The sequence below is a fragment of the Diaporthe citri genome, assembly GCF_014595645.1.
Source record: "Diaporthe citri strain NFHF-8-4 chromosome Unknown scaffold_1, whole genome shotgun sequence".
NCBI lineage: Eukaryota > Fungi > Ascomycota > Sordariomycetes > Diaporthales > Diaporthaceae > Diaporthe > Diaporthe citri.
Genome location: NW_025064846.1, coordinates 6,896,773 through 6,921,412, shown reverse-complemented (window position 1 = coordinate 6,921,412; position 24,640 = coordinate 6,896,773). Strand labels below are relative to the sequence as shown.

Sequence of the window (24,640 nt, the reverse complement as noted above, 5' to 3'; positions counted from 1 at the left end):
TAGGCACCAAAGGCCTCCCGCCACTTTCTAACACACCCGGAAACTCACGCCTATACGGCCATAGAAGTCAGACCAAAGCGCTTCAATCTAGCAGATTTCCTTCCACTAGTCTGAGAGAGCTCAGCAGGACGGGTGTCGACTCTTGAGAACACCAAGGAAGGGTTGAGATCTCTGATGCATTTCGAAGTCAAACTGGCCCCAGTATCGATAGCCAACACCAACAGATCTGTATGCTTGTCCGCAACGCATTTTTGGTTCGATTGCAGCGCCAAATCAAGCTTCCACAGCAGTACCTGTAGCAGAGGAACAGAACATGAAAAGGGTCTGGGTCAGGTCCTGGATCGCGGGCCATCTGTTGCAGCACGCCTCGCACCCCGGTCACCAACTGGTCAACAAACCCATAGCGCTCCCTTCTAGACCCTTGAGGTCGTCAGCAGTAGAGGCAAGTTCGTAAAATACGGTATACTCGCCAAATCTCCCTCGCTCCTCTGCTGAGCATGCATTGAGAGGGCGCCAGGGACCTAGGCTGGTTATGCAGGCTATCATCGGGAAAATTATCCTACGTAGATTATCCTAGTCGGAGACATCTCATTAGAGGTTATTTGAGATTATTCTGGAGCTGGATATCCAGACGCAGATTATCCCAAGGCAGGAGCATGTCTCGAAAGCTTTACCGGCCCTCCAGTCTCAGGTTGGCGATGCGTCTTCGGCACCGGGGGTACGGCTAGGCAAGCCCGCAGGATTGACGGGTAAGGCTTGGCCCTTCTGTACTTCCGTTCAGGAAATCGGTCTTTTGCCGGTTCTGGAGAAAGTCCTTCTTTCGTACGGTGCATGAGTTCCACCCCTGGCTTGAGACATTCTTCTCCATACGGAGGATCTTCAAGCGCGAGAGCTTCCCATAGTTAGTCCTTGGTACCGCGCTTCCAGCCGTCTCGGTGTGTGATCCAGATATCCATTGGTATTCCGCGTTCGCTGACTTGGATTGATATGTGGACGACTACGAGGGCCTGGACACTTCCGTCAGGCACGTGTATACCTAACTGAGTACTCAGCCAAGTCATTGTTATCTACACCTGGCCCTGCCTCGAGTCGTCTAAATTGCAAGACTATGGGGCCGTGGCCCTTGGGCTTTGACTGCCCAGGTGCTGTAAAGCTGGCCTCCTCCGCACTTTGCGACGGAATAGACACCCAAGTACGTGCGCATGATCTTCGCTAAGCTCCAGGTCTTGTCTCCCGGACCAGCCGTTGGGGGCCCATTCCTCCAACGCACAGGAGAAATCGCAACGTCTTCACTTGGCATTGGAAGGGTCTAGACAACCGTGCGGCGCGACCGCGAATCAATTGGCTGCTTGAAGCCGTCTTGGTGTGAATCCTGAACCTTATTGTGACCTCTGCCTCCTCATCGGCCTATATGCCGATTTGATGAAGCTCCGTGATTTAGCCTTCCGCAAACCAAATCACTGGAAGATGCGAACTCAAGGTCCGGAAATTCTAATTCAAAATATTGACACCCTCCTACGGCTGGCATCTCAAAGACCTGGAAAAATAATGAACCAAGATGTTACTTGCACCCCACGGAACCGTGTAGATACTAGGCACGCCGCGAGACTGCATTCTGGATCGTTCCGGGTCGAGAGCCGCCGGCAGATCGCGAATTCAGACCTCGGAGGCCCGTGAACCAAGGGACCTTATGCGCCTGAACCCTCACCTTATTTGCTATTGTCTTCTTTTCTATTGGAAGCGCAGACTTGGCGCCACGTCTGCAGAGTTCTCAGCCCGGGCGTATATCTTATTGAACACTGATGCTATGGCTTTGTTCATTGCGCAAGCACCGCAGATTGAAGCCTGGAGCTGATTAATTGCTTCGTAGCTTTCGGGTGCTCTGCTCGGGTACTCTCATGTTAGCCATGCTTCCTAGGCTGTGTCGACAGCTTTGGAGCCGCAGCTTGAGCTTGGTTTCGCACGCTAACTCGGTACGTCACACAATCGCGCTGCCCGAGTGCACGTAGAATGGCGAGCGTCTCCGGTGGGTCCGCCGAGCCATCATCGAGATTCGTGAGGATGAGCCCTATATCACAGGCAAAGCTCCCTGCAAGTGGACTTCACCGCGTGTCTCGTTCATCGCCCAGGAAACATCAAATTGTTCCATGCCGCCCACGCGGTTTTTCCCGGTGACTCGTGTTAAGACTTCAGAAAAGGAGCTGAAATGGAAGCCCAGGGTGCGAATACTGGGGCTCAGGGGAGCACAACTCAGCTCAAGAACAGTGAAGTGGAGATCCCAGCGCAGGGAGAGCAGTGTGTTCGTATTGGCACAATCTAGAGACGCATGCCCATGGGCATCGCCGTATGTACAGCGCAGCTCAGGGCCATATGCGTTAGCACGCCGAACCATACTCAGTCCTCGTCCTCTTCCGAATCCTTCACAATGTTCCTAGGCCTAGGCGGTTTCCTCCCGCTCTTCGTCCTCCTCTCGGGCCTCTGCCCAACAAGACCCCTAGGCCGGCCCGACAAGACGCCCTTGCCATCATAGTCCAGCTCCACGACCTTGGGGCGGCCCTTCTTCCCGCTCGCGACAGCCCTGGTGGCCCGGACGCCGCCGTCCTGAGGTATGACCTCGCCTTCCGCGATGCCCCTGCCGAGTCGTACGGTACGCCGCACGCGAGTCTTCGCGCCCAGAGCCCACAGATCGCCCCACCTTGCCTTGCGTGCATCGTGGTACGCCTGTTTGCTGAAGCTCCGCGGCACGGTCCACCGCTCGATGGTGCCAGCCGGCGTGCAGAGGTCGAGCGTGACATGGCCCTTGCGTTTGAGCGGTGGAAGGATGTTGCGTGGGAGAGAGAGGGGCTGAGGACGGTCTGAGCTGTCTGAGGCCACATCCTCGTAGCCTGCAAAGGCCTTTGTTGTGGCCTCCACGCCCTGGCGGACGGGCTTCACGCCGACAGGCTCAGCACTGCCCTCAGCTACTGCTGGGGACGCCTCGGCTGGTGCCGGGTTTGAAGCCGGCATACCGCGGCGTACCGCAATGTAGCTGAAGTTGATGTCCTCGTGATTGCGATGCTTCGCCTCCAAGATCCTTTGCAGAAAGGGAGGACGAATAAATCGCTGGCTAAAGTGGCAGAAGTCCTTGCGACCAGGGCTCATGCCTGGGTTCAAGTACATGGGGCATTTGGAGTGGTTCGTACACGGCGCGACGATCATGCCAGGCTCACGGGTCCGCTCCACATCCTGCTCGATGGCTTCCGGTGCGCCACCAGGTGTGGGCGGGACGATGAAATCCTCTAGAAGCCTTTCGCGCACATCAGCGATGGCCTCGAAGCCTCTTGGGTGCCCCTTCTCCAGCATAATTAGGACACCGCCCTCGGGTGACAACAACGACCACAGGTTGTCAAGGATGTCCTTTCTCCTCCAGTCCTTCTCGAGGGGCATCAAAAGGTGCGTGGCAATGATGACATCGTACACCTTTCGTTTCTGTGGGACCTCTGGAGCATCAAGTTGCTTCTCCATGTTCTCTACTGAGTGTGTGTAGTGTGGCAGTCGGGGCAGGAACTGTGTGTTTTCGAGAAATCGTGATATGCGATGTCGCAGTTGATTTGACCCAACAATGACTGTCCTCTTCCCTGATGGTGCCGGGTCCGGCTCCGCGGTCTCCGCATTGTTGCTGCGCAGGACATCCCACTCTGCCTGCAGCACGTTCTGCCAGGCTGCCAGCCCAGCACCGCCAGCACCAGCGTCAAGCACGCGAGGCCCTTGGCCGTCGGCGTCTTTGCGGTTCAGAAGGCCGCGCAGCCATTCAGGGCCAAGCCTCTTGCGCACTTCTACCAAAGTGCTCGTGACTGAGGCATAGATGCCAGGCAATGCTGTGGCGATGAAAGCATCAGCATCGATTTCCGACATCCTGTAGTACCCTGCTTCTAGGCCCAGACCCTTCTGCGGCAAATTTCTGCCGGACCGAGGTGTAGCTGGCGACTGTGGGAGGCCGGGGCCACCGAAGTGTTTCTCAGCCGTGGTCCGATGTGTTTTGTGTCCGTTCGCCTTAGCAGTTCCGTGATTGGTTCAACGAAATCGACGTTCGGCAGCTGTAGCGTGCTTGGTGATGTTCTGAACTGGCCTTCCATCGTGTACTGGTGTTGCCGCGGGCCCTCCTGGCCTGGGTACCAATCCAGGAGTTGAGCATCTGGTTCTGTGTCGTCGAGATCTTCTTCCTCGCCCTCCTCGTCCTCGAATTCCTCATCGAATTCCTCCTCGACTTCTTCTTCCGGCTGTGCCTCCTTTGCCGCGTCTTGCGCCGCCGCAACTACCGCATCTTGCACTGCAACGATTCTGGCCGCTTCGAAATCCTTTTGCAGTTGCAAGAGGGCATCGTACTCGCGCTGATTGCTGGCATTGGCCTCAATGTACTCAAGTTGCGCATCACTCGGTGGTCGCGCTGTCAGCAGCTCCTCCGCCATGGCTTCTTCTTCCCCAGCGTCAAGTCTGGGGACAGACTGCGATGTGTATTCCACCTCTTCCAGCCCGCCAAGCCGAGTCTCTCGAAGTAGTGCGTTCTTTGCCACGTCTTCCTCAGATTCGCCAAAGGATCCAAACCCAACATCTTCTGGTCTTGTGCGGCGCATTGGAGCCCCATACAGCCTTTCGTAGACTATGTATTCTTCATCGGACAAGTAGCCGCTCGGGAGGGTGTCGCCAAACATGCGCTTCGCTTGCCGGACTACCGTTTCGGGGTCTTGGTCTGGTGGCAACCGTGCTTTGTTCGGTCGTGCTGCGAGTTCTTCTGGGGACTGATGTGGCATCTGAGCCCCGGATGTATCTTCAGTGCGTCCATCCTGCAGTCTATTCGATGTTGTCGACAAGAATCGTGCATTTTGCCTTCGGCCGCGGAACCTGCTTCTCGAGATGGTCTGCCGTGGATTTGAAGCTATGGCAGGACTAATCTCTGCAATTGAGTGCACATAAAGCTTGAGGATCTGAGCCGTGCATGACGGGCAGGCGTTTTGCAGCCTCCTAGCAGTAAGCATCGCGGCGAATGTGTGGTGTTGAGAAAGTTGTAGAGAGAAAAGTTCCGGCAGGGTTGGTGGTCCAACCGGAAGCCCCAAATTTCAAATCTGCGGTGCTCGAAGGAGCCTTTGCCGCCGCAGCGCGGGAGACGTGACATGACGCGGGTGGGAGCTCCCCCACCATGTGGCAATTAATCATGCATCTGGCCCACTGTCTATTGTTGGGGTTCACGGATATCCATTCCACGCTACTTTCAATATCTGCAAAGACAAATATGGCCTGAACAAATTGCAATGCCTGTCGGCATGTGGCCCTCCCAAAACGCCGTGCCCTCAGAACCCAAGAACGTGCTCCGCTCATATTACCCACGCCGCCAAGTGCTACTGTAGAGACCAGTGATTTAATCGTTACCCAGGTCGGCCAGAGTCCGGAATGTAGCCTTAGGAGCTGGTTTCTTGACGGCCCCACCGGGCGCAGAACTGCTGGAGGTAGTTGCAGGCGCGACAGGATTGTGTACGTTGTATCTGGAGGTCTCGGCGGCTTTGTAAGGGTCAAACTGTGGTCGCGACTGTCAGTATGAAGCTGCAACACGGGCAGCCGTGCAGGACCGGGAAGTACTCACCGAGAACAACGAGACCAGGTACAGTCCGAAGAAATTGATGATCGCGTTCAGGAAGTTGTTCAGGTCCCATTTGATCGGCCTTCGAAGCGACTCCCGAGACTGTGCAGGGCCACTGCCCCCCAGAGTGCGCCCTGGCACGTTGAAACCTCCCCCAGTCGTGGGGCCCGCCAACTTGACGGCCTTCTCTACCGCGGCGGTCAGAGCAGGCGGATTGGCTCCCTGAATGGTATCTATTGCGGAGCCGTTCTTGAAGATCATGAAGGTAGGCATGGCGCGCACGCCATATTGCGATGCGATGTCCTTCTGGTTGTCAACGTTGATCTTGGCGAATGTAATGCGCTTCGGCTTGGAGAATTTGGTTGCAAGGGACTCGAATGTCGGTGCGATCATTTTGCAGGGACCACACCAGTCGGCGTAGACTGGACGGAGGCGATTGTCAGTTTGAGCGCCGATGAGCCGGCTGGGGCACGGCAGCACACTCACAGTCAGCCACCACGATGGTGGACTGGAGGATTTGTCGCCATTCAGACGATGATCCGACGTGGACAGCCATGTTTGCTTGTAGGTTTTGTCTGTCGTAGGTCCAACGCAGAAGATCAATCTTGGAAGGGAGAGCTGGCAGCGTGCACACTGTTGACCGAAGGGTGTAATCTGTCCGGATGCCCGGTGTCGCTGGGCAGGCAGGGGAGGTAGCTGTACTGGTGCACCCAGGCAGCCTCGGTCAGACTAGGTCCGCAGGGGTGATAGAAAGGGAAGGCGGACAGCGATAAGCAGGCAGAATTTCTTATCGGGAATTGTTGCAGGTTTTCATGGGAGACCATTCAAACCAGTCCTGCCATCACTCATCAATCGTGCAGATGCCGACAGATTTATTACATTTCGTTCCATCACTTGATCATGTCTTATTCGGCAGATCACAGAGCTAAGGTAAGTCTTGCTTTTGCTTTGACAGTATTGCAACCCAGCAGTACAGAATTGCGCTAGCGACCCCGGCCTCATGTGAAAGCCAGTATCGCGGTCTCACTGGATCTGTCCGAACCAATTCCAATCTTGACATAGGTCGTCCGGTGTAGTGAAATCTCGTACTGACTGGCAGCTCGCAGAGGAGGAGAACTGACGACGATGGCGAAGATGCCAACACCAGCACCTTCAAGCCATCGGCTAGGTTTCAGCCAACAGGCGGCCGTGACTTCACCGTGTCAATCGCCGTGCCTGGCAGCATCATTACAGAGTAATTGTGCATCTGTGCCATGCCGACCAGGCGTGTCGAATACATATTAACTTGATGCAGTTTGAAAACCGCAGACCAAAGGATAACAACCACCGGCCGCATTGCCAGGGCCTTGGCTGTCTTCTGTGTGGACGAAGTCGTTGTCTACGATGACAGCCCAAGCGACTCACGGCCTCGGGCTGTCGACAAGGACAGGTACACCGGCGATACTGATCCGTGTCATTTCATCGCACATGTCCTTGGTTACTTGGAGACACCGCCTTTCATGCGCAAAGCATTGTTCCCACTGCACGATAACTTGGCCAGGGCCGGTCTGTTGCCCAGTCTTGACATGCCGCATCATCCTCACAAGGATGAGTGGTTGCCATTCCGGGAAGGATTTACGGTCAGGGGACGTCCGGAGGGCGGGAAAGGGTGAGCAAGCATCTCAGCCTTCAGGTACATCTCATCTAACCAGGACACAGAACATCCGTGGACATTGGAATGCAGAGACCTGTGACCATCTCCGAAGAGATCCCTCCGAACACACGGGTGACTTTGCAGTTCCCGGACCAATCACTGAAAAACCCAGAGCCAGTGCACCCACAAACTCCACGCACGGAGGCGGGCTACTACTGGGGATACTCTGTCCGTAATGCAAGCTCGCTTTCAGCAGTCTTTACCGAGAGCCAGTTCGAGGGCGGGTACGACATGAGTATCGGAACATCTGAGCGAGGCACGCCCGCGAACAAGGCGTTTCCTCCGTTCAAGAGGCAGACATTCAATCACCTTCTGATCGTGTTTGGCGGCCCGCGAGGTCTAGAGTACGCCTCTATGAACGATCCGGAGCTGGGTGGAATGGGTATTAGTGGAGGTCGCACGAAGGAGTTGTTCGATCACTGGGTCAACGTCTTGCCAAATCAAGGCAGCAGGACCATTCGGACGGACGAGGCGGTCCTCATCTCGATGGCAGCGCTGAGAAGACTTTGGGACGATAGTTGAAGACATGCGATAGCGGCACGACTGGACTGGGGGCGGATTAATCGGGCATGTGAGACACCGACAACACCCACAAACCTCAGACACGCTGCCACATCCAACACTCACTGCAGTCACGCTCATCGGAGAAAATGATGAGGCTTGAAGGAGAGGAGGATTGCCGCAGCGATATTGGCTGTCAGCAGTCAGCTATGTCGCAAACCCACGAGAAATAGCAAACAATATCGGCCGCTATTCCGAGTGACGCCTATATGGATCCTAGCTCGGCTTGATCAATAAGATTAATCTGGATCTCTCGAATCAAGCTTTCGGTATGGCCTGTCACCGCGCTGGTCGGGAAGCCTTCCGGGTCAGCCCCTGAAGAATTGTGGGGAAGTCAGGACATGCCTGGCCACTTCGGATGATGAGGCTCCTGAATTCCCATATTGAGGGCGACTGCGTAAGCGGAATCCCACAAGTGTCAATACAATCGAAACAACTATGATGAGTCTTTTTGGCTCAGCCTGTTTGTGAGGGCTTGAAATATGGCTTGGATAATTCCCGAGCCACCCCTCGTACCTTGCCACTGAAAGCGCTCGCTAATGATGCGCTCATGTATTTCCATTACTTCCACCGCCGGCTGCGCTTATAAGCCAGCGATGGGCGGACGTTCTTTGTGATCCACAAGCGGTTCAGTCCTCCGACAAACTTTCACAGCTGCTACTATGAAGTTCTTGGGCGCTCTTTTACTGGCGGCCACGTCTGTCACGGCGCTCAGCGGCAAGGCGACGACTACAGTCAGTGTCGTCGGAACACTTTACTACATACTGCCTTTTCACTGACAGGTTTGCAGCGCTATTACGATGGTCTGAAGGGAGCTTGTGGTTGTGGTACCGGTAATACGGCCTTTGGGTGGCAGGTAAGTCTGTCCAGCTTGGGTGACCGCTGGCGCCGCCCTCCATAATGTCTCTGGAATTGTCATTTATCGTGCGAGTGTCCTGAAATGTTTCTGGCTGGCCAAAGTGTACGAATCGCTGTGGAAACGGCCTTTACACCGCTGCTGCCTCCACTTCTTTGTTTGGCAGCGCGACGTGGTGTGGCTCCGGCTGTGGGACGTGCTTCAAGCTCACGTCCACCGGCTCAGCGCCCTCGGGCCAGGGCACGGGAGGGGCAGCGGGCAGCAGCATCACGGTGATGGTCACGAACCTCTGTCCATACAATGGCAATGAGAAGTGGTGCCCTCAGAGGTAGGTGAAGTGTCCATGCGGCTGCTGATTCAGTGTATGCTGACTGTCTGCCAGCGGTAACAATGACTACGGGTACGCTTATCATTTCGACATCATGGCACAGAGTCAGGTGCTGGGCGACAATCCGATCGTGGACTTTGAACAGGTGTCCTGTCCCAGTACCCTGTCATCCGACTACCAACAGTGCCAGTGTGCCACAGGCGGTTAAGGGATGCGTACCCAGGCACACGTGTACAATCATAACTACAGAAAGAGTCTATACTCATGAAAATATAAAATACGGGAGAAATCGTGGGAAATGACAGTACATAATATTATCAGAGTACCACGCAAAAGCTCAGGTATCTTTGTGTGCATTTCTCCTCATTCAGCATTGAAACCAAAAGTACGTGACGAGTCTGCGTTCTTCGAACAACTCGACATCGAAACTAGCACATGTGATGACTACGTTCGTACCAAGACGCAGGCTATAGCCCATGAATTAACATACCGGGAAAAACGAGCTCAATAGATCTGCTGGGCCCCACGATAACTCTCATCTGCCATCAACGGGTGGCTCTCCAAAAAGAATATAATTCCTTTTATTCATAGATAGCTTAAATTGAGCCTTGCAGACTAGAACTTACGTATTATGAAGGAGATTTTAACAACAGCCAAAATCAATAATCTTTTTCCAATTGGTTATCGAAAGTTCCTTTTCCTTTTTCTCAATTTTTATTTTTTTTTTTTTCCTTTTTTTTTTTCGGCAACATTCTGCTCCAAACAACCAGTCAAAATGGCCCTCGGGCGGCCTTCAAATGTTGAACCAGCCCTCATCCTCTGTTGAAGGCGGAAATGTTTTGTCCAGGCTGTTCTGCTGCATGATTGGCACATGCTGAGGACACAATTTCCTGGAGTCTGACGCCACAGCCAAAGGGCAGTGTTTCTGGTATCATTGAAGCCTATGTGAGCTACCGCAACGCAGGCTTTGCGGATGAATGTTCGAAAGACGGATCCTTGGGTCTCGGTATACCGGTAATGCCATTTCACAAAGGAAATACATGGGGGGTTTAAAACACAAAGGAGCGTCGAAAACAATCAGATTAAAGGAGTTTGACCATCGAATACGAGTGTTTACATTTCTCATTGTGTGCAACTTGTGGCTGACCTTCAAGCAAGCATGTCAAGTCAGACATATACAATGAAGACTTATAAGCACATAGATAGGAAGTTGTCACAGGCTGCCTAACTCCAGGCGACATGGTTTCTTTCTTCAAGTAGGCCTGCACAGTGAAAGTGTCACAGCATGCTGAAATCTTTGCAAGGATTTCAGCATATTCGTCTTTGGAGCCTCCCTGTCGGAATGGATGTGATATATGTTTTGGTACATATATGACAGCCTCGCACACCGTCAAGCATGTGTCGTAGAGCTTTGTGACATACCACAACATGACCGATCAGTCGATTTATTCTACTCCAGAAAGACAAGCAAACGCGTATGTGAAGGACTGGCCAGGCAATGGCACCCAACCCCAAAAGCCAGACTCAAAAGACTGGGATCGACGTTCATCCAAGTAAGTCTCACTCATTTGAACCACAAAGACCTAGGTGCCTAGGTAACATATCAAATGGGAATGAAGTCATGATGCGGTTGGGTAAAATACAAAATATGACTATACAGCGCCATGCTAAGAGACACTTCAAACAGAATGGAACGAAATGATCCCGAGATTCCTGTTCCGGGGTTGGAATACCGCAAGCGGTGGCAATCATAGATTGAATACGACAAGCGCTGTCACTCCCCATGCATTCTACGGCTCGGACAAGGAACCACACGACAAGTCTATATTCCAAATGCCCACAGCACAGATCAAGTCCGAGGTTCAGATGCATCTAGAGGGGCGACGTGGAAAAAGCCATTTCAGTTCCTGGGCAGCAAATTTGCAAACAGCGTTGAACTTTGCAGGCCCCGGAAACGATGCGTACGTGGCCGTGTTCGATACCTCACTTCGTGGGAAGCACAACGAAATCTACCACGTTCACGCCCTTAGAGAAATGGGCCTCACTGCATACGTAATCCCCGAAGAGTACCTTGTGTATGGCCCCGTCACGGGTGAAGCGTACACATGCGTGTCGGTAAAGCAGCTTCGCAATCAGGGCATGCACATCACCGATGGGGCTCGTAGCGGCAGACCAGAAGTGTTACGAGCCCCACCAGAAGTCACAAAGAACGACTTGGCACACGCCAGCAAGATTGCCAACATGTTTCGACCGATCAGCCATGCCATGGGCCCTGACCTATTCTTGACAGTGTTTGCGGCTGAGCTGAGCCGGCTTTTTCGTACAGATCGAGGATACAACCCCGGCTCAGGATGGTCGCAGAAGGACAACAAAGCAATTTTGGTGCACCTGTCAGATGCTGTAGATCTTGCCTCCAAGCTATCTCCCAAGCAGTCACTGGTGAATCCAAAGACCTACGTCCATGGCTTTTCCCAGCTGAAAGCCATGGTCGATATCCTCATGACGGTTGGACTTGGAATTGACAGGAAGAGATCCGAGATGTCCAAAAAGTCGTCATCTACATCACGCGTATCACCGGCATCAGGGCAGAAGAGGAAGGCTGACGACAGTCAAGTGTCAACTGATTCCAAAGTGGTTGAATTCGCGCTGCAGAAAGCGCTCCCTCGCGATCTACTTGAGGATCTGGCTCGACATGGGAGCACGTTCCAAGGAAGGCTACAAGCCACACGGAAGCAGCTTGATTCCAACACCGACGGTTTGGGCGCAAAAGCTCAGGCGCTGAAGGACAAGCTAGTTCACACGGAGAGAAGGCTGAAGGCCTTGAGCATCGACCCGAAAAGAAATGCACTGAGTACCTCAATACTCTTTGATCTGGACGAACTGACCAAACAGGCTCAAACCTTCACTACCAGATTACAACATGCAGAAGCGTCACTTGCTGTACTTCAAAAGTCCTGCAATGAAAACATCGAATCGATTGGAAAGGAAGGGGACCCCTCTGTTCTCCGGGGTCCTCAGAAACCTCGCCATGAATCGCCTCCACCTCGACCAAGTGTACCATTGCAACCAAAGGCGGTGGCAGAACAGAGTGAGGGTTTCCAAGGCCGGGAGAAACGTGTGAAGAAGAAAATTCCAAGTACGTGATCAGGTGCAGTTTACCAGATGTAACCCGTCGTGAACACCTCTCTTGGGGTAGTATTTCATGGAAACATTGGTCGGGAAACAATGCACTGACTATGAAGGACATAAGTGTGGCACCGGGAAACACCTCGCTATAAGCCGGTGGCTCGAGAGGCCGCAGAGATTCAGCGTTGACCCCACGGCCTCTACCAAGCTATCAGCCCATAAGCTGGGCAGCTCTCTCGGGCGGAGAATCTAGGTGAAATGCAATTACCTAATCAAACGGTCGCCAGACAGCAGCGGCACTCCTACAGGATACGATAACTAGGACATTACCTAGGTAGGCACTGGAGGGCCCAGTACCCCGGGGCCAGATACTGGAATATCATCGAATGGAAGGCCTTTGACTGGAGAGCAAGACACTGAAGGGTCTTCCATTGGAGTGCCCTGCAGTCGAGGGACCATCTAATCGACCCGCTCCATCTTCTCGTGAGGGAGAAGCTCAAGCTGCCCGCGGGAGTACTGAGAGCATCAAATGCCTCTTCACTGATACAAGGGAAGCATTTGAAGGCCCTGTCAGTTTCTGGCTCAGTCGTCAACATAGATGAGCCAACAACCTCGGTGCAAGGGTGATACTGAACATTTGGTCATCTGCATCACTCGCGTGCCGCTGTAATACACATGCTCTATGTTCTTTTGGTCCACGTCAGATCTACAATGCATTCTAAATGTAAGATTATTGTTTGGCATTCAGCACAGCACACTGACCCCATTGAACAAGAGGTAGCTGTTTGTGTAGCTCCAAGGCGGCGACCTGTGCAGTGCAAGCCGTGTCCTACCTGCCTGGCCGGTTCCTTCCTTTGACACTGCCACCGCAGTCCATACCCAAGAACTGCAGACTTGCTCTGCTGGTTTTCACAGCTTTGTGGTTCCCCTTATCAAGTCTTGCAAGACTTTTGTCTCGTTCACAGCTGAATTGCCCCGCCAATTCCCAGTTTTGGCTGGTGCCTGTTTATTTCCCCTTTTCTTTCAAGCGCAACGTGTTGGTGTCGAGCTCCTTCCATCCCTTCGATCGAACCCAAACCAACCCCCTCTCTCACAGCCACTACGCGTCACTGCCCCTTCAAAAACCTTTTCGTTAAGTTGCATGGCCTAATTTTGTTGTTAGGAGATTTTGAAATCAGCAACTGCCTCTCCCAACGCATACTGGAATCCCAGGTAGGGTTGACACCTGCCGAAATGTCCAGGCGAATCACACCGCTGTATGTGTTCGACGACCCAGCCGAGTACCACCGTCGCCACAGCCAGGGAACAGTCGTCGAATTCCAGAACGAGGCCAAAGACATCAATGCATTCAACGAGAAGCAGACCGCCTTCAAGACCTGGGTGGTCGCGAATGTGTGGCAAGGAAAGGACAAGTCGGGTTGGTTGCTCCTGATCCGCCCTGGCGACCAGTCCCAGTTCTGCTTCCCGAAGGAGGGGGAGAATTGCGAGATAATGCTGCTGAGCAAGTCTGGCAAAGAGAAGAGATCGAAATGGCTCGACGCAGAACGCGTCGACAACCCCGCCGCCTCCATGGGCCTTCCTGAAGACGCTTATCGCCTTGCCGCCTTTGAAGTCAAGGTCCCGAAAGATGTCCCTCCAGGCACCTTGCGGCCCATTCAGGGCGATCCTGACGACTTGGAGCACGGCGGCGCACCACAGAAGAGCAACAAGTACCTTCTGGGCGACAAGAAGGCAATCATGGTCAACATAAAGTTGAGGATCTCCTCCGCTACCAAAGACGCCGAGCTTGGAGCCGTCACCAAACTGGCACTGAACCCGAAGAATGACCGTACCCAGAAGCAACACGATGCTTTCATGTACCTGATGGATTTCAAAAACCCGCGCTTCACAGTCAGCCTCTTCAACCATTTCCCTCATCTAGCGGACCCAATGAACAGGGGAGTACTCCCAGCCAAGGTGATCACGATGCTCAAGGGTTTTAATGAGCACCAGATCGCGGCATACAGAACTGTTATTGGCAATCTGCCCTGTGGCATTTGCATCCTCCCGGGTGGTCCAGGTGCTGGAAAGACACATTGGAATCTGGTGCTGACCACGGCCATACAATCCAAGAACGAGATTTGGCTTGCCCCGGACAAATTTGAACCGCGTTCTGCCAAAGTCCTTTACCTTCTCGACATCAACAAGCCACTTGACGATACTTCGAACAAAATGGTGAAGCTGTACAAGAGTCTGGGCTTGAAAAAACCACGCTGTGCGGCTCTATGGATGGCACTATAGGGGTGCTGGGACGGGGAAAGTGGACTTCTCTGAGAAGTTCATGTTCATGGCTAGATTGAATCGCTACCGCAAGCAATCTTTCAATCCCGACTGCTTGGCTCCTACCCTCGACGAGCTTGCGTGGGACGTCTATGATGCACAGAAGACGAAGAGGTACAGCAAACTGTACGACTTGATGGGCAAGGCAACCAAGAATGGCAGCGTTGCGAAGTCAGACGAGTTCAAGAACAGCGTGAATCAGCTGTACCGCGATGTACTCAGTCATGTCGACTTCATAGCCACCACTCCTGTCCCTGCCGCTACCGCGTTCGATGGATACTTCAAACCCGATATTGTGATCTTCGACGAGTCTCCTCACGCCCGCGAGGCTTCGACTTTAGTCGCGATAGCCAAATTTGAGCCCGTTGCATGGATATTCAGCGGTGTAAGTTTACTGGAAGCCATTAGAAACAAGGCACTTTTTGTTTGAAAGCCTCTGACGTTGTGCGTTAGGATCATCGTCAAACTCGGCCCTTTGTTGCCTCAGACGATGTTCGGGATAACCCTTGGGTTCCGCAGATGCTGGTGAGCATGATGGAGCGTGCGGATCGTGCAGGGGCAGTACCGCATTCTCTCCTCATCAACACCGCGCCTATGGGGGACTCCAGCGGCTCGCTTCGGGAATGTTCTACAAGATGAAGATGATTAGCGGCCACGCGGACGACAAACTCTTTCCGCCATCGGTCCAGCACCTACAGCGATACCTAGAGCGCTTCTTAGATCCTAGTCAGACATGCCGTGAGCCTCGCTTGATTGTCTTCAGTCCCAGGCGCAGCGAAGTCAAAGTCGGCACCAGCTGGTACAATGAGGATCATGGAGTTTTTGTAATGGATCGCGTCATGGAGCTGCTCCAAGATCCAAGCTTCCGTCAGGTCGGGCGGACTGATCGTGGAACCATCCTCATCATTGCCCCATACAAAGAAGCGTACATGAAGTACAGAAAGTCCATAAAGAACCTTCCGCAGACGTTCCAGGCACGCCTGGGTGTCGAGGCTCGACTCGAGGCTCGGACCATCGACATCGCTCAAGGAACTGAGTCTGATTTCGTGTTCGTGGACCTCGTTCGTTCCAGCGCTACGGACTTTATTGACGATCCCCATCGACTCTGTGTTGCCCTCACGAGAGCTCGCCAGGCTGAGGTTATCCTGATGCACCCTGGAAGTAAGTGACTGGTCCTTAGCAAGTTCCAAAATCCCCATTTGAATCGAGATAACCGAAAGCTGACTCTCCATTCTTCAGTGCGCAGAGGCACCCAGTTCCTTTCTCAGGTATTTGCTCATTGTGACCAATTGGGACAGGTCGTTACCACTGAGACGTCTCCCAGACAGATAGCTGCGGCTCCGGACGAGGCCAAAGCACTGGAGCAGGACGCGGCTCGTCGGCCTGCGATCGAACGCGAGCGTGCGATGCTGGGATTGGAGCCCCGTATCGAGACTGTCAGCCCAGGCAACTCCATGGGTGACACCTCCTTGACCGACCAACCTGAGCCCGAGTCTATTTATGCATCTGAATTTGCCAGCATGGCCAAAATCATGGAGGATATCTTGGAAGGAAACAAGAGGAACCATGTTCCTCAGGAGCAGTTTCCGAGCCATGGTGATCGGGTCGAAACTGAGAGCGCACAGCCCTGTGCAGCTTCAACTGTCAATGAAGCACTTCCTGGTCGACCTCCTGGTGGCGGCTTTTCGATAGGAGGCGGATCTGATTTCAATCAACCGGGTCTCGCGAATTCTCGCTGGATCTTGCCCGAGAAACGAGGTACAAACCAGCTCCCGTCGGCCCCGGCTGTCCAGCGGGGTCATGACACGACTTCTGGTCTCAATGGAATTCGCCCACCTCGAGCCACTGCCCAAGGCCCACTTGTGGGTCAGCCTGGAGACGCTCGTCCTTCTCGACCAACCCCTTCTGTTGAGACATCTGGACGGACTGCGGCCAGGCCCGTCGCGGCGGCAAATGGAGGAGCACGCAATCATGAGGAGACCAGCTCGCTCCCTGCGGGCCAGTCATGGTGGTGATGGCAGATGGCCTTGACTGACAGCTCAACGGAAAGACTGCGCGCGGATTTATTTCCCCCTTGTCCAAACGACAATTTCTTGAAATCACCCGGTTCAATCACGACGACTTGACGGCGATTTAAGGTGCATGACATGGAGATCATGATGCGACATTCTCGGAAGCCGCTGACCAGTGCTTTAGCTTGCCTGAGCCGTGGACCCCCGGGATCGTTGATGATACGAGTATGGCAGCTTTCATGTGTCGATAGTAGAATGCCTGGTTAGGTATTCAATAGTAATGTTCCGGGAGAAACGAATACGCTGCCTGATGAAAGAAGAATAAAAAGCTTAAATTGACCAATGGAGTTTGATCCTTTACTCCCACCTAGGATTCCGGTGTACTGCTGTGATCACTGACACTCGGATGCTGTCCACAGGTTGTTTGTGCCCAAATGTTGTTGTGGACCCGGAGATGCTCCCCATCATACCCGGCCACTCGGCCGAGTGATCCTTGTACTGCCAAGTGTGTGTCTCGGGGGGCCACCTTTTCAGGCCTGATTGCTTCTACTGATCACTGCTGCCTCGGACGAAAAGCATGATGAGAGAAAGAGGACCCCGTGCGTCGGACCTTGATGATTGAGCGTGGATAGCCGGGCGGAAAGACCCGACACACCGTCCTCTGGAAGACGGTGCGCGTTGGCATCGTCAGCCAGAGTGGTCGTGGCTGGTCGGCAAGCCGATCGAGGCCCGCAGGATTGGGGGCCCGACGAGGGGGTTCATCCACGTTTGATGGTTGTGTGCCGAGACGACGGGCCATCTTTTCTCGCCTCTTGATGTACTCACTCGGCACATGTTGCACCGGCGAGAAGCCTCGACAGTGCCGGGGCTTCTGGAAGGTTTTGCTTAGCACGTGCCGTTCATGGCGCATCGGGGATTGCTGCCGCTGAATGACGAGAGGGGACAGTGTGTGTTCAGCACATTGAGTTTATCAACAGTGGCCACGTTTTACAGATCTGCTGTCCGCGGTTGTGCCAAGGCGAAGCCAGTGTAGCGTGAGATGCACGGTATCTCCTTCGCACCAGATCTTGCCTGGGATGGTTGGCTGGATGACAGGGTACGAAGCTCGATGCGTGTGGCGTCTGATGCTCCTACTGATCAGGCTTTGGGCGGGGGGGAACAGACGCGTGAAGGAAGATACCGTGTTGTGGGCCGTGCACAGTGGGGCGTCCGTCTTGGGGAACACTACGTAGGCACTTGTAGCTGACACAGACGCAGATCCAAGGGCCAGGGATCAGGGGCGCAGGAATCAGATGGGTATTGAGAACTTCACGATGAACATTCCGATGAAATCGAGCAGGCTGGCAGGGTGCTGTCATGTGGCTCAGATGCGAAAGTGAGAAGATGGGAAAGCAGGTCTTCGACGTGCAGTTACGGTGCTACATGCGCATGTACGGGGCCGATGTCTAGGTGTGGCAGAAACAATGCCACGATCGTCCCTGAGTCTGTGACGTCTTCGACCCTGGACGGCTCGGAGTTCGGCAGTGCACAGCTGCCATTGCTTTTCCGGGGTCCTTCGTCTCATCCTGTGCCGTGTCTTGTTTTTGATCACAGCACTCTTGCAGTCTGCAATCCTGCCCAAGGTGGGCGTCAACACATCATATAACACGAGTGTGAAAATTCAACGCAATCCCAACTGTGTACTCGACGGCAGCGCAAGATTTATGTGCCATAACATACTGGTCCAACAGTCAGTTCCACAGGAAAACTCTCCAAAGCTGGGTAGTTCCGCCCCGCCGTCCGCCCAGGTGCCGAGGAAGGAATACGGAGAGCCCGGGAGGCTCCTTGTTATCCCAATTGACCAATGAAACCTGAAGCCTCACTCCCACACAGCCGTCCAGCTTCCCCCACATACTCGCACCTGAGATGATGATCGTGGTAGAACCCGGTGAATGCCTGTGGCGACACAGGTACTCCGTATATGTAGCACAGAGGCCCAGGCGATGCAGGTGCAGGCGCATCTCGCAGACATCAAACAGCTGGCAAACCTGCATATGTCTATCTGTGAGGGCGGTACGTACCGTCATCCGGCAGGGGTCTGCCAGGGACCAGAATCAAAAAGTGGGGACGCCCAGGGAGCGAGCGGACGTCTGGGCTTGGGCTGGGTGTTGACGTCTCTCTGTGCCTCGATCTCCAGGTCCGCCTCCGCGTTTGGATATCGCCAGGCCTGCTGTGGAAACACTCATTTTCCCCATCCGCCTCCCTGTGCCCCATCAATGCCCATGAACTTCAAAATGGCCCTCTCACGTTCAGCAAGGGCATCCGTCCCGATTCCAGTCCTCTGGAGCAAAGCGTTCCCACCGGCCATCACACCTACCCCTGGGCCCTCGGGAGCCTTTTCGGGATCCAAGCTCAAGAGCATCACTGTCGCCGCCCTCGTTCTCGCCTTCATCGAGGCGGACCGGTTGCCACCCTAGGAATTAGACCTCCTGACAATGCTGTCCATGTCAAAAATTGTCTCGTCCGTCAGCCTAAATAGCGTCGATCGCTGCTAGACCACATACCACTCCATCGACAGTGTTGCTAAGGCATCGGGCGACGCCCCTTTCCGCGCCCATCGCAGGAGGCGCCGCATCCAGCACAGTGTGTTGCATCTGCCGGCACGATCTCCGTCCCTAAAATTTTCAGACTGCCCCTCCAATTGGGCCCAAAGTCCTGCCAGCAATTCAGGGTCCCCTCATCGCGAGGACCCCAGACAATATTCATCAACAGCCCGCCGCTAAGCTGGGCGGCCGAGCGAGCGAGCGAACTATACCCTAGCTCTGCTCTTCCTCAACTCAACTTCCAGCCCTTTCCTTCTCCGGCTTGGCATCCATCGTCATATGCCGAGCAGTTGGCCTCCTCGAGCCACATGTGCTGAGCCTCACCAGCCCGCCCTCACTTTTTTGTCCTCCTGTTCGGGTTAACAAGTCGTGGCAGGGACGATTCGACACTCCTTTTTCACGCTCCTTCCCGCACAAGGTCGTCCCTGAAGAAACAACATTGCTCCCACGTCCCTTTTGTCGGGAGCAACTTGACACCTGGAGTTGCTCTGTTTGGCTGCTACATCCTAGCTGGCGCACCGATTTTGGAGTCTATGACACAACCATTCCAAATACAACTCCCAACCCAGGCTGTTGTTGTCTGAACTTCTTCTACCCAGGAAACTTGCTGAATGTTTCAGTGTACCGAAGCATTGGCTTGCTTTCTCGTTGCCTAGACTGTGGTCTTGAACTTTCCACTATTTTGTCTCAAGGGGGAAGCCGAAACTTTTCGGAATTTCTGTATCCTCGACTGGCGCTAAAAGAGCAGAGAAGGTGCTCTCTCCCACCAGCGACTCCAAATTCAGAACCGGAGTCACAACTGTAACGGCATCATGGCTAAATCCAACATTTTGATCTACATTCTCCGCCATGACCTACGCCTGTCAGACAATCCAATCTTCCATCGGCTTGCGACCCAGGGTGATCATGGCTTCACGCATCTCCTACCGGTCTACGTCTTTCCGGCACAGCAAATCGAGGTCTCCGGATTCCTGAAAGCCGGCAGTACTTCCCCTTACCCCGAGGCGAGAAGCGCAGTGAGCAAAGTCTGGAGGACAGGCCCGCACCGAGCAAAGTTCATCACCCAGTCCGTGTGGGACCTGAAGCAATCTCTCGAGTCTGTCGGTAGCGGGCTGGTAATTCGGGTGGGCCTGGTCGCCGACGTCGTCAAGGGCTTGTTGGACGGCTTTAGAGATCGGGAGGACAGTGTTGGTGCTGTGTGGATGACTGGCGAGGAAGGAGTCGAAGAGCGCAGAGACCAGAGGGCTGTTTCTGCAGTCTGCAAGGAGCTTGGCACCGATTTCAAGCTCTGGTCAGATGAGAAATACTATGTTGACGAGTCAGTAATTGTGTCTCCCCGGCGCCCTCCCCCTTCCAAACCAAACTTTCCCTTCTCGTACCTGTGGCGATACTGACCAGCGTGCTTCAGTCGAGACGTTGCGACGCCTATCAGCGAAATTGCCGATGTGTTTACCACCTATAGGAAGTCTATAGAACCCCTGAGGTCTCGACCGAGGGCCACACTTCCGAAACCAGAAAGTGGAAAGCTTCCTCCTGTGGTCGAGATATCGCACATACCTGACCAACATGGTCCTTTCGTTATACCGACAAGCTATGGCGACTTGGAAGAGGCCGTTCTATCCCCGGTCAGGAATTTCCTGTCTGGTGTACCTACATACCCTGACGGCGCCGAGTCTGCACATCCGTTCGAGGGTGGAGAAACCGCTGGGACCGAACGGTTACGCCACTTGATTAAAGCCGGCCTCATGCACAGTTACAAGGAAACTCGCAATGGCATGCTCGGGTCCGCATTCAGTACGAAATTGTCTGCGTTTTTGGCTCAGGGGTGCGTGACAGCTCGACAAGTACACCATGAGCTGTTGAAGTACGAGGATGGGACAGACCCTGATTACAAAGACGCGAATGGATTTGGGAACGGCGAAAATGATGGGACGAGTGCTGTACGCTTCGAGTTGCTATGGAGAGACTACATGCGGCTCTGCACAATGAAGTTCGGAGCCCGACTGTTCCGTATCGAAGGCTTTCGAGACCACGACTACGATGGAGAGGGCGAAGCCAGTGCGAAGAGGCCAAAGTGGAAGTCCTCTGTCAAGGAGGACGCCCTGCCAGACCAGGAGCCGAGTCCAGACGAGGTTGCGGAGATCATTCAGAGGTTCAACACGGGCACAACTGGCATGGGCCTGATCGATGCATCGCAGCGTGAATTGCTGCACACGGGCTACACATCCAACAGAGCAAGGCAGAATGTCGCATCGTTTCTCACAAAACACCTGGGAATTGACTGGAGATTTGGCGCGGAATGGTACGAGATGATGCTGGTGGACTACGACGTGTCGTCCAACTGGGCAAATTGGCAGTACGTTGCGGGTGTTGGGAACGACCCCAGGGGTGAGGCTCGCATCTTCAACCCGGTTAAGCAGGCCTTCGACTACGACAAGGAGGGAGCTTATGTGAAGACATGGGTTCAGGAGGTTAAGGCCCTCGAGAAGCTCGAAAATGTCTTCCAGGTTTCCACCACATCCGCCGAGGAGCTTGAGAAAGCAGGTCTGACGGGCAACATCATGGTCACGGACCCGGTAAAGCGGATCGAGTTCCTTGTCGACGGCAAACCGAAGAACAATAAGCGACCGTTCCACCGAGCACGTGGCTCGCGCCGACCGCCCAGCGCCGGCGGCTTCGACAGCAACGGGCGACCACTCAATCAGTCCAACGGCGCGACCGGCCCAGGAAGTTCAGATGGGAGTACCGGCCTCAGGGGCTCTCCGCACCGCGGCCCTCGTGGCGGGGGCTACAACAACGGCGGACCGCGCCGCGGCTTCTACGGCGGACGCGGCAGGGGCCAATACGCCGGCCCGAACTACGCCGCTGGCTATTTCGGCGGGCCTCCCGTCAACGGGCAGATGGGCAACTTCGGCCGCGGCGCTTACCACAACATGGCCGCCAGGGGTGGCTTCCAAGGCGGATACCCAGCGCCTTACCCTACTGGCCCTCCGTCGTAAATGAGTTGGGGGGGGGGGGATTCAATTGTAGGATAGGATTGTCATGCGCGCGTTGTAAATGTCTACGGAAAAAAACATCTGGCACATCGGGGCGGAGCAATTGATATTACCGTAATTGTACTGCATGAGTTGGAGCATATAATATCTGCACAACTACAAGACGCTTCTCTCACTTGCCCCCTTCCTTTCCATGTAAGCCAATGACCAAGACCTTCTGAGGATTCGGAGTCGTGGGTGCCAACCGAATCCAGGAACGGGGAAGGGTGTATGGGCTGGAGGCGGGCAGAGCGATAAAGAATGAACCAGCGTCCCACATTACACCTGTCTTGAACAAGTTTTGATTCTAACGGGCTCTCAGTCAGGTCTGCAGAGGACAGCGAGACGCAAAGGCACACAAGAGCGATGATGTAGTGTGAGTCTCAGAAAGCCGTCAGTACAGGACTAGATGGCGACCTTGTCATTAAAGGCATTGTCATAGCTCGACAACAACGAGAATTCCCCTGCATTTCTCTAAATGTTTCACGGATACGTTCTTGTTTCCCTCCGCTCTGTCATTTGTCTACGCCGGCTTCTATGCTTCTAACACCGCACCTTGCGAGCGCCAGACTACTCCGGCGCATGGTGCCATTCTATACATCTTGTGAAGGCCCAGGGCTCTCTTAGGCTGTAAACCCCATGCTGAGATCCTCCGTGGGGCAGAAGCCCCTCTGTATACACCAACCTCTTTCAAGTCAAAGAACCGCGAGGATCCCAAAACCCCGCAATGGGCATGATCTAGAAATTCTCCGGCACCCTCCTTAGGTTCACCGACTTGGGCGACACAAACAGCGAGCGGCACTCGACGCACGTCCTGCCGTCAACCGTCTCGACAGTGGCATCTACCCAGACCTTCCTGCCCCTCTTGCCCCTCTCCTCGGGCGCCAGCCCCTCCTCGGGCACCGCGCGGGCGCGCAGCACGTAGAAGTCGGACGACAGCGTCGGCCTCTTGTAGGCGATGTCGAGGTTGGCGGTGAGCAGCCCCCCGCCCCCGCCGGCCGCGAGGTCCTTGAGCGCGGCGCGCGCCGAGTGCTCGTCCAGCAGGGTGGCGACGGCGCCGCCGTGGACGACGCCCGGCCAGCCGATCGTGCCGGTGCCCAGGTACACGACCGCGGCGACCTCGCCCGTCGCGTTGTTGTGGAAGACGTGCTGGTACGCCCCGACGCCGCGGGATCCCGCGAGGGGCCCCGTGGTTATGCGCTGGGGGCGCGCCTCGCGCGGGACACCCTCGTAGGCCTCGTGGTGGAACGAGGACCACTCCGGGTCCGAGAGGAGGCGCTTCACGACCGGCAGCTGGGCGGCGGCGGCGCGGATGTCGCGGGTGAGGGACTCGTCTACGTCGGTGCCTGGGAGGAGGGGCGGCGGCGGCGAGAGGACGGCGCGGACGGCTGTGCCTGTCGCGAGGCCGAGGAGGAGGAATATCGCGGCGGAGACCCAGCGGGGTCGTCGTCGGCGTGGTGGAGGGTCGGGCTGGGAGGACTGTGGTTGTGATTGTGGGGCGTTTGGAGCGGTGCTTGGAGCGGTGCTTGGAGCGGTGCTTGGAGGGGACTGTTGCTCAAGGAGCAGCCGCGACGAGGTCGAGAAGCTGTGGGAGTAGAGAGGCGTTCGGATCGGAGCTGGTGTTCGTCGCGATACTGCTCGGTGTTGGCATGTTGCCCGCGCTGCTGACAGGCTTTGAGGCTGGCTGGCGGCGATGCGCCATTGGGCTTGCTGAGCCAGCCTTGCGGCAAGTCGGCCCTGCGTTGAGAACGAAGACATGGCGCTATCGTCACCGACCGTGTTATGGTGGCATTGAGGGGTGGGAGATGTCGCTCTTGCTGTGGCAGCGCGAGCCTGAGTCGCTCGTCGTGGTCTCGACGTCAACTCCAATCTGGAGTTTGGGCTTGTCCTGGGGCCCACTACAGAACCTCGGCACGTCACCGCAGCACCGCCTGCGGCAGGCACGGCTCTAGGCCGATCAGGGCCCAAACCAGCTGGAGTAGCTATCTGCTGAGTTCAAACTTTACACCTGGACTCTTAACTATGGCGAACATCTATCTCTGTGATCATCAACTCTTTTCTCCAACCGGCACCCCTTGTCGAACCAGGCGTTGAGGCTCCATGTGCACTATCTAGACTCGTGGAATTGAAGAGCAAGACCTACTTCAATCTCTTGTGTTGCACAACCAGAAGCCGGACGATTGTTTCTCCTCAATGAGGACTCAACATCTCGCCCTCCTGCCGTGCTACTCTTGAATCGCGATATCCTTCCAACATCGCGCTGCGGCACGGGCCGGCTCGGTATTCAGCAGACAAGGCATGTGAGTAATCGTATGCCTAGCTGATCGATGTCTAAGATTGCATCCGCGTCGGTCAGGAGAGGTGGTGCCTCGGCGTACGATGGCCTGCCGCCTCTTTTACTCGGTCAACTGATCGGGAGCCCTTTGTACAACTTGTTCCGTTATTGAACATTTCTCGGGACTGGTTAACGCAATACCACCTCGGTCAGATCAGGACCACAGGGCTTCGGTCACG

General features: G+C 54.8%; 9 protein-coding genes across 9 annotated transcripts; 6 read left to right on the top strand and 3 right to left on the bottom strand.

Moving 5' to 3' along the window:
• Positions 1-2,394: 2,394 nt before the first annotated feature.
• Positions 2,395-4,790, bottom strand: INS49_001829 (uncharacterized protein; the record flags this gene model as incomplete). The annotated part of the gene is made up of 2 exons (XM_043162650.1): positions 2,395-3,927; positions 3,987-4,790. The coding sequence occupies 2 exons, from the start codon at positions 4,788-4,790 to the stop codon at positions 2,395-2,397; spliced, it is 2,337 nt and encodes a 778-aa protein (XP_043031156.1).
• Positions 4,791-5,395: 605 nt separating this feature from the next.
• INS49_001828 (uncharacterized protein) lies at positions 5,396-6,170 on the bottom strand (the record flags this gene model as incomplete). The annotated part of the gene is made up of 3 exons (XM_043162649.1): positions 5,396-5,551; positions 5,618-6,036; positions 6,101-6,170. 3 exons carry the CDS (start codon positions 6,168-6,170, stop codon positions 5,396-5,398), a joined length of 645 nt encoding a protein of 214 aa, XP_043031155.1.
• Positions 6,171-6,514: 344 nt separating this feature from the next.
• Positions 6,515-7,829, top strand: INS49_001827 (uncharacterized protein; the record flags this gene model as incomplete). Its single annotated transcript, XM_043162648.1, has 4 exons — positions 6,515-6,544; positions 6,721-6,848; positions 6,909-7,262; positions 7,313-7,829. 4 exons carry the CDS (start codon positions 6,515-6,517, stop codon positions 7,827-7,829), a joined length of 1,029 nt encoding a protein of 342 aa, XP_043031154.1.
• A 701-nt stretch (positions 7,830-8,530) lies between these two features.
• On the top strand, positions 8,531-9,260 carry INS49_001826 (uncharacterized protein; the record flags this gene model as incomplete). The annotated part of the gene is made up of 4 exons (XM_043162647.1): positions 8,531-8,602; positions 8,659-8,724; positions 8,829-9,052; positions 9,107-9,260. 4 exons carry the CDS (start codon positions 8,531-8,533, stop codon positions 9,258-9,260), a joined length of 516 nt encoding a protein of 171 aa, XP_043031153.1.
• Positions 9,261-10,750: 1,490 nt separating this feature from the next.
• Positions 10,751-12,196, top strand: INS49_001825 (uncharacterized protein; the record flags this gene model as incomplete). The annotated part of the gene is made up of 1 exon (XM_043162646.1): positions 10,751-12,196. One exon carries the CDS (start codon positions 10,751-10,753, stop codon positions 12,194-12,196), a length of 1,446 nt encoding a protein of 481 aa, XP_043031152.1.
• A 1,215-nt stretch (positions 12,197-13,411) lies between these two features.
• INS49_001824 (uncharacterized protein) lies at positions 13,412-14,458 on the top strand (the record flags this gene model as incomplete). Its single annotated transcript, XM_043162645.1, has 1 exon — positions 13,412-14,458. One exon carries the CDS (start codon positions 13,412-13,414, stop codon positions 14,456-14,458), a length of 1,047 nt encoding a protein of 348 aa, XP_043031151.1.
• A 46-nt stretch (positions 14,459-14,504) lies between these two features.
• On the top strand, positions 14,505-16,512 carry INS49_001823 (uncharacterized protein; the record flags this gene model as incomplete). The annotated part of the gene is made up of 4 exons (XM_043162644.1): positions 14,505-14,882; positions 14,951-15,022; positions 15,106-15,658; positions 15,737-16,512. 4 exons carry the CDS (start codon positions 14,505-14,507, stop codon positions 16,510-16,512), a joined length of 1,779 nt encoding a protein of 592 aa, XP_043031150.1.
• A 3,391-nt stretch (positions 16,513-19,903) lies between these two features.
• Positions 19,904-22,090, top strand: INS49_001822 (uncharacterized protein; the record flags this gene model as incomplete). Its single annotated transcript, XM_043162643.1, has 2 exons — positions 19,904-20,419; positions 20,957-22,090. 2 exons carry the CDS (start codon positions 19,904-19,906, stop codon positions 22,088-22,090), a joined length of 1,650 nt encoding a protein of 549 aa, XP_043031149.1.
• A 774-nt stretch (positions 22,091-22,864) lies between these two features.
• On the bottom strand, positions 22,865-23,884 carry INS49_001821 (uncharacterized protein; the record flags this gene model as incomplete). The annotated part of the gene is made up of 1 exon (XM_043162642.1): positions 22,865-23,884. One exon carries the CDS (start codon positions 23,882-23,884, stop codon positions 22,865-22,867), a length of 1,020 nt encoding a protein of 339 aa, XP_043031148.1.
• Between the last annotated feature and the right edge of the window lie 756 nt (positions 23,885-24,640).